Source organism: Podarcis bocagei, assembly GCF_964188305.1.
Source record: "Podarcis bocagei genome assembly, chromosome: 5".
In the NCBI taxonomy this organism is placed as follows: Eukaryota; Metazoa; Chordata; class Lepidosauria; order Squamata; family Lacertidae; genus Podarcis; species Podarcis bocagei.
In genome coordinates this window covers 73,002,936-73,016,385 of record NC_138129.1, presented here as the reverse complement: position 1 = coordinate 73,016,385, position 13,450 = coordinate 73,002,936, and the positions used below count along the sequence as shown (strand labels likewise).

The following is a 13,450-nucleotide window of genomic DNA, read 5'->3' as shown; positions in this document are numbered from 1 at the left end:
TAGAAAGAGCTTTTGAGCAGTGCGGATGACGTGGTTATAGCTTTCCGCACATTTGCCTCAGGCTTAAAGGCCTGCCTGAAACGGTGTGGGTCATTGCTTTGAGGTGATTGCCCTCACATCCCAAAGCTTGCTTGCACATTCATAGCTGGCCATGTGGAGGAATAATCTGCTTTCTGCATTTGGGGGATTGACGCATTGTGCTCTTAATCAGAAATATATACCTGTAGTGGGATGTATGGGGTGTTAGGGGAGGGGATAGTACCTCTGGTGGGGGGCACATCATGCTCCTTCTGGGGTAGTTTGCCCACCTTTGGTCCCCACCCTGCACTCAGCTCCCACCTTTGTTTCAGAGAAACACCTTCCACCTTCAGAGAGGCTTATATCATAATTCTTCAGGAAACCTCTGTTTGCCTCCACTGCTAATCTCACAGTGATGTGAGGTGGAGAAAAATCTGTTTCATAAGGCCATCAGTAACAATGAATAGATGCCACTTGCAAATAAATGCTAAGCTAGCTGGTCAGTTTGATAGTTTTTAGCTTTGTTGACTAAATGCAAGTAAAAATAAACAGGGCAGATCAGGCCATCAGAAATTTTTCCTGTGCAAGTTACCCTAATTTGTATATGAAAATTTTCTGGAAACATTTTCCAGGGGGGAACCCTGTATAAATGTATTCCTGACTCTTTTGAAAATCACACTTTCAGTTTAAAAGTTAAATTTAACCATATGTAATTGTTTACATAATAATTTTAATTATTTTGTTTATTATGTATTATGTTTTTGGTTTACCTTATTATTATTATTTTTTGTAAACTGTCCTCTGACTAGTTGTGGTACAGAGTAGTATGAAAAGATCTTAGTAAGTATCTAGTCAATATCTTTATTGGATTTAAAATAGGTTTTTATGTATGTAATTGGGTTTTTATAAAATAGATAAAAGGAAAATGCAGTTGTTTGATATCATGTTGTGAAATCACTTTGAATGTCATAATAAGTGATTCAAAAATGAAATACATAATAAATAAAAATATATGAGGGGGACCTGCAACAAAATGTGGGACACTCTTTCTCATGATGCCAGCCAGCTACTAACCAGCGATGTCCCTTTTTTGTACTTATTTTTGCAAAGTTTGGTCCCCTCATCCCAACACATTTCTCATTCTGTTTAGTCTTGAATCCTGTCAGCACTTACTAGTACAATTTGCCATTTGGAAGAGGGAGAGATTGATATGTTAAACTTAGCATTTATTAGGGTTACCCACACCCCACAGAGCGGAAAATACCATATTAGACTTGGAACAAAACTTCTACTGTGCCCCAGAAAAACCCAATCTATGCTTGATTTGGCCTCTGTAAAACAAAACGAAAACAATTTTTTTTAAAAAAAAGTAACGAATAAATAAATAAATTTGCAGCTAAGCCATGATCATGCATGGAAGATTTTGGCCTTCAACTTAGAACATTGATTTCTCACTGTACCATAACCAAGCCTACAATTACTGCAGATTAGACTATAGCTTAAATAAATGAATTGTTTTGCAGCTGGACATCCAAAAGAGTTGGCAGATGTGTAACCCCCCCCCACCCCACCCCACCCCAAATGATAGGACTTCCTGTGCCTGAGGCCATGCCGGCTGCTTGCCATTTGTAAACTTGGCACCATTGTGCACTCCCTAACATGACTAGAACCACTGCAAGGTGTGTAACTAATTTTCAAGATGTATAGCACAGTCAAACGTATGCATTCTATGCCAATTTTTAAAAACCTTTCCAGAAATGTCTTCGATATTTGTGTGCATATGTGCACATTTTTGCTGGAACCGGAGCCAAGATGTGTCTGCTCTTAACATTTGCTAGTAATATCTTTGGTAAACAGAGGGAAGGCAGGTTGGGAAATGCAACCTAATTTCTTGGTAAAGTCTGTGGAAATCCTTATGTTTCAAGGACTCTCTTGACTTAGCTTTGGCTCCGACTTGCTTTCATGCTGACAGAGACTTGACCGTTCATCAGCACTTTAATCCTGAGGTAACATCCTGCTGTTCTCAGAACTCAAAGAGGAATTGATCATGTAAATACCCTTCCTGCTTTGATACTATGAGATGGCCTAGCAGCTTTTAGGATTAGGCACCAGGTGTATGAGGATGTGATGCCATTTTAGGGACTTAAACACAGAGTTGCTACTCTGCTAACATTAGTCCAAGCAACATTTAGTATGTCAGGTCCAATCTAGTTGTGAGAATGGCAGATCCATGTGTCAGAAGCAGGTGGCCATTTCTTTCCTATGAACTAGGTTGGAGATAGAAGATGTCAAGCACAAGATCAGTGAGTAAGAGGTGAGGGAGCTGGATTAGTGTTGGAAGCAATCCCCCCCCGGGCCATCTAGTCCAACCCCCTGCAATGCAGGAATCTCCACTAAAGCATGACAGATGGCCATTCAACCTCTGCCTAAAAACCTCCGGTGGAGAGTCCCCAACCTCCCAAGGGCATGTTCCGCTGTCCAGCAGCTCTTATCTGTCAGAAAGTTCTTCCTGATGTTTAGTCAGAATCTCTTTTCTCCAAAGCAGAAGCAATCAAGTTTGCTCCACCTTCCATGTGACAGCTCTTCAGATATTTGAAGACGGCTATCGTATCACCTCTTCCTTTCCTCTTTGCCAGGCTGTACACCCCAAGATCCTTCAGCCATTCTTCCTAAGTCTTGGTTTCCAGACCCTTGATCATATTGGTTGCCCTCCTCTGTACACATTCCCCAACCTATGCTTTCTCCCCAAAAATAATTTCTCCCCAGCCATTTTTTCTCCTGAAGTGGCTCTGTGTCCAGAAGGACCTGCTGGTAGAAAAACAACTGGGGGAAGAAAAGTGTAGATAGGAATGAGTTCAGCAGGTTTTTCTCTCATAACCATAGAACTCATGGGAATCTAAGGAAGCGTAAGGTTGGAAGATTCAGGACAGTCAAAAGCAGGGGTCAGCAAACTTTTTCAGCAGGGGGCCGGTCCACTGTGCCTCAGACCTTGTGGGGGGCCGGACTATATTTTGGAGGGGGGGGGAATGAACAAATTCCTATGCCCCACAAATAACCCAGAGATGGGTTTTAAATAAAAGCACACATTCTACTCATGTAAAAACACCAGGCAGGCCCCACAAATAACCCAGAGATGCATTTAAAATAAAAGGACACATTGTACTCATGTAAAAACACGCTGATTCCTGGACCATCTGCGGGCCAGATTTAGAAGGCGACTGGGCCGGATCGAGCCCCCGGGCCTTAGTTTGTCTACCCATGGTCAAAAGGAAGTACTTATTCACACAGTGCTTAGTTGTAGTAAGAATTGGGCTCCTGCTGGGGGCAATTATGACCACCAACTTAGATGGGTTTAAAAGAGGATAAGACAAATTCTCGGAGGACAAGATTATCAATAGTTACCCAGACACAATGGCTATACTCTGCCTTCACACTCGGAGACGGTATGCTTCTTAATAGTAGTTGCTGGAAACCACAGGAGGGGGGAGTGCAGTTGTGCTGACATCCTGCTTGTGAGCTCTCCATGGGCATCTGGTTGGCTGCTGTGAGCCCAAGATGCTGGACTAGGTGGGCTACCAGCCTGATCCAGCAAAGCCAGGCATCCCCAAACTAGGCTCTCCAGCTGTTTTTGGACTACAATTCCCATCATCCCTGATCACTGGTCCTGTTAGCTAGGGATGATGGGAGTTGTTGTCCTATAACAGCTGGAGGGCCGAATTTGGGGATGCCTGGTCAAAGCTATTCTTACATTTGTTTGTTTTTTTCTCTAGGGTTTAGAATCCAAAATTGCCCCTCAGTTTAATATTCACCAAATGCAGGCCTTTCTAGTTATGAAGTCAGATGAAAAATGTTGTCGAAAGACCAGCAGAATTCTGACATTTTGAGGGCGGGTTGCCCCGTTTAAAACAAAAACAAAATTGACTTAGATGAAATTTTAATGTATGAAACTAGTTCGGAAGTAGAATTGTTAGCCTTGTGTAAGGGTCAAGGTTATGGTCAACCATGTGGAAATAACATATTGTGGTGGCATCCACAGAACCAGGAGAGATGCCTTCGTTATATGTATGAAATATTGTTATGAAATACTGTTAGGCATACATTATTCATATGAATTCATACCACACCTTCTGCCATTCTCCTATCCTGTGTTTGAGTTGGAAAACCCTCTCTTTGCTACTCACTTGGAACAAATGGTAATTCTGTTTGCTCCAATTCAGCTTTAAAGAGTGGGTTTTTGTGGCGCTTCAGGTGTGGACCATGCCTGGAAAGTGTGGAGGAAAAGAAGGTGTGGATAAGCGCAGAGTTAATATAAAGCATTTGAATAAAATTAAGAATGAAGTTGTCTCACCCCTTCCTTTCTCTTTCCTCCCCTAGGCATAGATATTCTTCATCATTTAGGCCTAAGTGGGCAAGCTCTTCATCAACCATCAACAGGGACTGCACAGCCTTTGTCACGTACTTCATTACCTCAGGGGGTTCACCTAAGTGCCTCAGGAGTTGTTTTGTCCACAAATGCAGCCATTGAGGTGCCTGTCTCTCAAGTGATAGCATCACACATAGGCTCCCAGTTCACCCTTTTGGTTAGCTTACGTTCTTACGCAGTAAACAATGCCTTTCTTTTCAGTGTTAGAAATAAAAATAGACTGCAGTTTGGTGTCCAGTTGCTCCCAAGGAAGATAATGGTGCATACTGGAGGGAAGCAGTCTGTATATTTTGATTACACTGTTCATGATGAGCAGTGGCACACATTTGCTATTGACGTTACGGAAAAAGCCGTGTCCCTGTATACCCAATGTGGAAGAAAGCACTTCAGCAGGGAGACTATTTCTAAAGTACAGCCGTTCGATTCGCAGAGTTTGTTTACTTTAGGAAGGATGAACTCCCATTCAGTCAACTTTGAAGGAATAATTTGTCAGCTGGACATTATCCCCTCTGCACAAGCCTTGGCAAACTATTGTAAATATGTGAAACAACAGTGTCGTCAAGCTGACACATACCGGTCTCAAACGATTCCTCCAGACACATCCCTTGGGGTGCCGCCAAGCAAACAGTTGGATGAAGAAACCCAACCAGTTTCCATGCCATTGAGTACAAGGAAAGGAGAATCAAACCTTCGTAGCAGCAACGGTGCATCAGTCCACATGCCACCAGAACCCCTAGAGACATCCTCTCCCCTGACACCTCGTTTATTAGAAAATGGTACTGCATTGGAAATTATACCAGAACCAGATGACCAGGGAATTGTGAAAGCATCGAAAATTCCTCAGCAAGATGCCAGCAAAAAGAAAGATGGCTTCCAGGCTCTCACAAAATTGCCTCCAAACCTTACAGATAATGCCATGGGTGATACAAGCAGGAAAACCTACCCCGATCTGCTGTTTTCCATAAAGCAGACTAAAACCAAAACTGGCACATCAAAGCAGTATCCATATGAACCCGTGGAGCTGCAGCAAGTTTTAAACACAACATTATATGGAGCCTCTGATTCCACACCTTTCAATAACCAGCTTGGTTCAAGGGACGAAGGGACATTTCCGATTGATGACATTTACAACGCAGAAACCAGTTATGAACTTGATATTGACGGTTACGATTACGACTATGAAGAATTGGAAAGGATGTTTGAACTTGAGAATCTGAGAGGGCCTAAAGGAGACCCCGGGCCACCGGTAAGTTGTCTTGTTTATGTTCCTTAATAAAATGCAGCAGGAGTTCGCAGGTTATACACCATAGCGACTCAACAAATTGACACATAGCGACTCAACAAATTGATGCAGGAATTTCCTGTGGTTTCAATTTGGTACTTTAAGATGGAGGTATGAGAAATAACCTTGAACTTGTGATCCCTGATAAAAGTAGGGTTTGCTGCTGTGGATGCAGAAAAAACATGTTGAGGCAGAGAACTAAACTGAAGGTTAGAGGAAGAGGCTAGAACCTTTTCTCATTTATGACATTCTACTGTTTGAATGCTAGAAGCCTTACAGTCAGTGCAAATAAGACACTTACTTGGCACTGGGAATCTGCCAACTTAATCTTGATAATGTTGTTTAATCTATAACATGGTTTAATAGGTGGAGAGTACCTGCTCTAAGGGCTGGTTCGTTACCCTATAGTAACACCTATAATGAGGTTACTCCACTCTTCTTTGAGTAGTCTTTTCTTCTTCCAACTGATGAAGTTGTCCCATGCAAGGAGGTGCAAGGAGCTATCACTACAGGGAACAAGGGCGGAAAATAGGCAGGGAACCTCTTTTTGTTATTTTCTGTGGAAGATGAAAGTGCTGCTGTCAAGGTGAGTTTATAGTGGCAGCAGAATGTGCTTGCCCAAAGTTAGACGCAAGGTGAGAGCCAAAACAGGGCACAGGGACATGGTTGTCTAATTTGCCTGTAGTTGGTGTTGGGAATGAAAGTTATTTTAGGCATAAGGACAATTCAGTACACATGATCCCTCCTTATTGGATCATTTCTGAGATAGATATGTAACTTCCAGGAGTCTTCTAGGTCATGTATAGGGAGTCTCCCCCCCCCCCCAAATTGCTGAACTACAGATCTCAGCATCCCTTTCCCATTGGCAATGCTGGCTGGGGCTGGGAGTTGTGGTTTAGTGGGGGCCAAGATACCCCACACATATTCTAGGTTTCTGATTCTCTAGTTTTGTGTTCAGGTACTTTGTGCGGCTTTTGAGCCACTTGTCAGAAGTCTGCATTGTTTGATGTCAGGACAGTTGCCAAATATATTTAGTTCCATGGCCTATTGGCGTACAGTAAATTGCTCCCATTCTACAATTGCCAATAAATGAGTCCTTCTGTTTTCACTCCTTTTTGCTGATTCATGTGGTTTCTAGACTGCTAACAGTGTATCAACCTTTGACAAACTGGACTCTAGTTTGTGAAAGCTTATGCCAAAATACATTTGTTAGGCTTTAAGTGTTACACAATACACTTTTTGTTGTTGCCAACAATGTAGTCCATCTCTGTTTTACGAAGATACAACTCTGTCACTCCTAAGTCACTGAGTGCTCCTTCCTGTGCACCAGTTTCCTATTAATACCTGTGTCAGAAGAGCACACCTTATAATGTGCAGTGCAAGATGATGTGTGCGTTTATGTACTGGGGAAAGTACAGAAAGTGGATATCCCCAATGGTTCCCCTGTGTTTTTATGCATGCAGACTGAATAAATTTAAGGGATAGAAGCTGCTTTTCAGTTAAGTCTTTTTAGCATCATATCACTTTACAACCACAGGATGAAATCTCTAATTTGATCCACAGGCAACCAGAAAAGTGACTATTTAAAAGTCAATGTTAAATGAACACAGCTATTTAAATAATCATTTTCAGAATGCTTTTGTGATATATTCTACATGTAATTATGTTTTTGTGTTATTTGAATTTCTCGACAGAATCATTTTAAAGTGTATCAATGTATCTCTAAATATGAGAGAGAGAGATGTGAAGAATGTTTGTTTCAGCTCTAGGGCTTTAGTTTATTCAGGAACACTGAAAACAGAAACGTTTTAAGGCAGCTTGCTACTATAGCTTTTGTTTTGTATGTGATGTGTATTTGCTAGAAATCCAGACGACGGAATTCTGCATAGCAGTGTTACTTCTTGCAGCTATGTGCAGAAAGCATGATCAGAGATGTTCGAAAAATTAAAAGCAAACAAACTAATGGAGAAACCAGATGTTTCGCTGAGATTTATAGTGTACATAGCAATAGTACGTGATTGCTGATGGCAAAAAACGAATATCAGCTCCCTTTCTGTTCCGCCATTGAGTTAGCATAGCTAATTCAGTTCACCTTCCTCCTACTCTGTCAACATCTTTACCAAACGTTTGCAACACTAGTCTTTGCCTAAAATCTGTTGCCTGGGCATCCACTGAGGAAGATTCAAGCTGGCTTTGTAGAGAGGCCTGTTACTGGTATATGCATTCTAGCAGAGACCACCAAGGCTCCCCTAGTACCTGAAGCTAGTTGTGCAAACATGTAGCTATGCCAGGAGCAGCAATTGGAGGGCGGGGGGAGTGGGAGAAGGAAGCAGTTTGCCTTATATTGTTATAGGCTCTTGTCCTCTGCTCTAAACCAAATCACACACGTACTAGAATGGAAGGGATGGAGCTGGAGAGTGGAAGCCTGCTCTCTGCTTCTGCAGGGTAGATTCCTGCAGGATCAAGCAGGTGTTTCAACTAGGAGGAAGCTGCCCTAGAGCAAGTCAAGCCATTTGGTCCATCTAACCCACTACTGATGGACTTGTTTTGCTGCTGAAACCCTGAACCACCAGGGACCTTGCAGACACCCCTCCCTGGCAATTCATAAGACCTTCTGAGAAGACCCTCTGGTCATTTGACGACCACTGGATTGTCACTTGGTGACAGCACAAAAACGCATCTTCTTGGTAGTAGCATCTCCCTTATGGAGTGCCCTCCCTTGGGTAGCTCCAGCTACCTAATCCTTTTTGTTGAAGATGTCAGGGATTTGAACATGGGACCTTATGCAGGCACCGCTGTACTGTTGAGTTGCCACTTGCTCCCCATTCCCAGTTGGGGCCCTTAATCTCTGCTTCATCTTGCAGAGAGCTGCTGCTGCTCAGGGATAGATCTCCACAAGAGTAAGAAGTGACCAAGAGTCCTGGGCAGAAAATGGCAATATCCCTCTTAAAGAAGGGACACAAAGACTGATAATGCAGATGTATATGCACAGTTGTTCTTAGGCAGCTTCCAGTCATAGGTCCTTGTTTTGCAAGAGTGGGATTTGCGTCGGGATGAGAGAAGAATGTGATCTTCATTCTGTGATTCTGTACTAACTTTCACAATTCAGAAATTTGGTTTTTCTTGTCCCTCTTATCTTTAAAAGGGGGGGGGGTAGATTTAAAAGCTGCAAATGGAACTTTTAAGCAGAGGTTGAATAGCCACCTGCCATGTATAATCTAGTTGAGTTTCCTGCATTGCAGGGGTTGGACTAGATGACACTTGGGATCCCTTCCAACTCAGTTCTGTGATTCTATGATTAAACATTTCACAATCTTAATCTCCATATGGTGGCCTCCAGATATTTTGGGCTACAACTCTCATCAGTCCCAACCAGCATGGCCAATAGTTAGGGATGGTGAGAATCACTGCAGTGGTTATTTCCAGCAATGCCTTTTCCTCTTTCAAAGAACACACAGTAAAAATAATCTCATGCAATTCAATGTGTCTAAATGTTGTCAAAATAGGATGTGTTGAGTTACACTTGTCACCAGAGTTCGTTCATTTGTTTGATGTTAGCTTTAACCTGTTTGTTTGTTTGTTTACCTGTAGGGACCCCAAGGTTCTCCAGGATTACCTGGTCCAGCAGGGAAAAGAGGTCCGAGAGTAAGTAAAGGCTGATCTTTTGTTCCTAAAACATGATAATTAATGATCAAATTGGACGATATAACTCTGACTCTTCTCATACGCTCATAACAGATTAAGTGCAGAAAGCTTTGTTGTTAATTATCATGATATGGCATGTGTTGAAATAAGAAATAGACAAAGCAGTACTTTTTGCTTTGCACTTCCACTGAACGTTGGTTTGCTGCTACACTAATCCTTATGTTTTTCAGTCTTCTCATCGTCTGTGACTCTGCAACCTAAAGGTCATGTTCATTTGGTTGTTGGAATGAAGGGGAGTGGGCTTCCTAGATCACTGCATTCCAGAGCTAGAGAGTAAAAAACAATGAAGGAGGAATTATCCACAGCTGGAGAGAGGAAAAGCTGCCTTAGGAATATATAGTGTACCTTATTAGCAGGATAATGCAGTCATACTTTGAAAGACTGCAAGGGAATTCTACACCTTCTAAATACCCCTTGAAATACCCAGGACTGCACCCTTTCGAAAGAAAAGCCTAAATTCTGATTCAACACAGCTCGTTTTGCAATTATAGAAATTAAGCAAAGTTGCATTAAAGCACATAATGTGGCTTATCTGTCTTAATGCAATATTTGGTAGATTTTGTCTCTGAGAGCTTTGAATATTTGGGCAACTCTTGGGGCAGTGGTCAAATTATTAGAGGAAGTAGGCTCTTAATGAAATACACTTTCCATGGACATCTGGCTTGCTACTGTAAGAAAAGGATACTGGATTGGAAGCGCCCTCTTATAAACTTATGCTTTTAAGTGGAGAAGGAGGGAATGTGGAGCTAAAATTTGGGGAAAGGAGATCCATTAAATAAGTATCCTGCTTATCCATTAAACATTAATCTTTGATTTGTATCCTTTGCCCAGTTGAGTCAATATGCAGCCGCTTTAGTAGTCCAGTCAATGTGGAGATGCCTTTAGTTAAAGTTACGTATTTCTGTCCATTTCTAACCTAAAATAAAAACTCACCGGTTTATGGAATTTCTCACATGAAAATGAAGTTAAAGGACACTTTGATGATTTCACACAAAGCAAGACAAGTAAAAAAATTCTGAAGCATTTGACAGCTGTTTACTTGATCTTGTTTTTTGCCTATTCAAGCATGGCTGTTTTTAACAGTGCAATTCTGAGTATGTTACAAACTCCAAGCTTATTTTATTTTAGAGTAACACTTCCCACTTCTGATACTGCAAGTTATAGCACTTTATGAATTTTTTTTTCACCAGTGCTTTTTCTCTTGTACATCCCTGGGTTATCCCTGAAATTTCCTTTAAAAAATCCCTAATATTTACCTGAATATGTCACAAGTGGTGTAACCAACATTTTGACGTTCCAATGGCAAGACCGTTAGTTGCAAATGAGTTGACATATTTAAGAAGTACCTTTCAGCATGTTATAATTAGCAAAAACTAACTCATCAAGTAAACAATGGCACTGATGCAGAGATTCCCACGTGTATTGGCAAGCTGCATATGAAGATCTCCTTGCCAAATAACTGAAGGTGTCAATTTTGGCAGCCCTTATTAACTGCTGTAAGGAGAGGGAAGAGAAAAAAGATTCCAACAACGATCAGCAGTATCAGAGTTGGCTGCACTGACTGATTATTTGGGCTGAGCATATGTGGTGCAGAAACGCACATGGCGCAGAACTCCACAGCACTCTCATTGCATTTGGACCCATTCCTAACAGGTGGCCTCTATACAAAGGAGCATGTTTCTGCACATGGATTAATTAATCTTTCTGGATTAGCATAATGATCTGGAATTTGGTGTTGCTGAAATCACTGGGACTTGATTATTTCATCTCATTTTCATAAATCAAGACTTGCACGAGTGTGTGGAAAGTTACTTGAACTAGCATAGGTGAAACATATCCAGAAATTGAACTGAATATGTTTGAATAGCATCTCTGTTCAAACATATACTTATATTTATATACATTACCAATAGAACTATGGGGTTCTACTTTTCATCCACACACTTCTATTTGGGTAGGAGCAGAACACTTCCTGCTGACCCCTCTCTCTATATTTATATTTTATTTTTACTGGGGGGAAATATGCAACATGTTGAACCTCTGCTAATTTATCATTCTCTTGCTAATTGTGTTTTAAGTGCACATCTTACATTTGACTTCCTTTAGCAAGGTTTTCTCTGAAATGTTAAAAGATATTTTTCGTTAACTTGTGTTGCTTTGTGTTTGACTTTCTTCATTGATGTTTTATTTCGGCTTCTTCCATTTGATGGTTTAATGTAGATTGTGAGCCCCTTTGAGGTTTTTCCCCCCTTGAAAAATATAAAGCGGTATGATAACGATAACAATAATGATAATGATAATATATTACATTACTATTACTCAGACCCGGGTAGTGTGGTGGGGCTGTGCCATTCATCTGACCTCTCTCTGACTGAGTTGGTACTACTTGGGCAGAGAAGGGGGTGTCTCAGTGCCACCGTGCCAGTAGGAATGCCAGGTTGGCTCCTCAGGCACTTTTGCACTTCACTGTTGCCCCTTTTCTATCCAGCTTCCAGGGGCGACTTAGCAATCCTACCCTACCACCCGCTACTGCTTCTTCTTCATGATCTATTACTTAACGTGGTGGGGGCCAAGTTGAAAGTTAAATAAATCACTAGGATCTTGCTGAGCAGGTGATGATACAGGGCCACATAAACCAGCCATTTGCGTATTGGAAGAGAATATGTAGAAATAGCTGGGGGTAGACTGAAAGACTGAAACAAAGGATGAGGTTGGCCCCTCTACTGACTTGACAGTTGAGGGTGCCATAAACATGGTGGCCTCACTTAGGCCTAGTTTGTTAGTCAAGGAGGGCCAATTGTGTGAATGGAATAACCCTGCTTTGCCTGTTTTTCTTTTATTTATTGTACAACTCTATGCACCAGTTAAACAAAGAAACAAAGAAACAGGGGAAAGCAACAATCTAAAACAAACAAACAAAGTTCATTGTATAAAAATCCAACCTAATCAGGCAGCGGTAAAGAAATCATATATTGTTGAATCATATTCCAGAGAAGACCTCTGTGGATACGCTGCTATATATATTTTTTATTCTCTTCATCTATTTGTATTGCTTGAGCATGTCCATTTTACTATGCTTATCAACGGAGGCCTTGAACCAGTTGCTCGTGCTGTAAGAGGCCCTGTGAATGGTGTGTAGAACAACTATTTCTCAGTGGTATCTCTCAGGCTTCCCTCTCCAGAGACATATGCTAGATGTCCTATGTTCTTTCAACGCTTAACTAGCTTTGAGTTGGCATTCAGTCTGTGAGGGGAGAAGGGAGAAACTTCCGATAACTATTCTTTTGCTGCAGTTCACCTGATGTGTTTTATTAGGATTTTTCTTTTTAATTTTTTATTATTACTGCATTTTTATTTGAGTACGTTTCATTGGCTGGCCTGGGTATTTCAGGTAGAAAGGTAAAGTAGAGATAGTTTAAATGAACTTTTTTTTATTGAGAACTGTTTTATTGGGTCTGTTCAATGGAGAAAGGGAGGATAATTATAACCATAATAATCACAGTAGTAGCAACTAAATAATATAGGGAATAAGGCAGTTAGCGGGTTATTAACTTGTTTGGGGCTTTTTTTGGAGAAACCCCCCATACACTATTGACTACTGAACTAATGATCTTTCAGAACGGCTGTTTGTTATTTTTTACACAAAGCACTCCTTTACTCTTACTATTTTGTGTAACCTTTCCTCTCGCTTTCTGTAGGGTATTCCAGGTCCACATGGGAACCCAGGGCTACCGGGGCTGCCTGGTCCCAAGGTATGCTAACACATAAACAAAACTACTGTGTGAATCCAATGCTCTTCTGATATGTCCATGTTTGGAATGGTTAAAACCTGCTTGCACAGAAATTAATGAGAGTCATGTATTTGGTCTATAAATGAAGTCCTGACTATAAATGGTTGTCAGCAAATATAGCTAGTAAACAGAAGTGCAATAATAATAATAATAATAATAATAATAATAATAATAATAATAATAATAATAATAATTTAGTATTTATACCCCGACCATCTGGCTGAGTTACCC

General features: G+C 41.1%; 1 protein-coding gene across 1 annotated transcript in view; it reads left to right on the top strand.

The window, feature by feature from the left end:
- COL24A1 (collagen type XXIV alpha 1 chain) overlaps positions 1 to 13,450 on the top strand; it is a 163,094-nt gene that overhangs the window by 18,814 nt on the left and 130,830 nt on the right. The window contains exons 3-5 of the mRNA XM_081193937.1: positions 4,393 to 5,687; positions 9,315 to 9,368; positions 13,127 to 13,180. Coding sequence (XP_081050063.1) covers positions 4,393 to 5,687; positions 9,315 to 9,368; positions 13,127 to 13,180 — 1,403 coding nt within the window. The remainder of the gene's footprint in view (positions 1 to 4,392; positions 5,688 to 9,314; positions 9,369 to 13,126; positions 13,181 to 13,450) is intronic.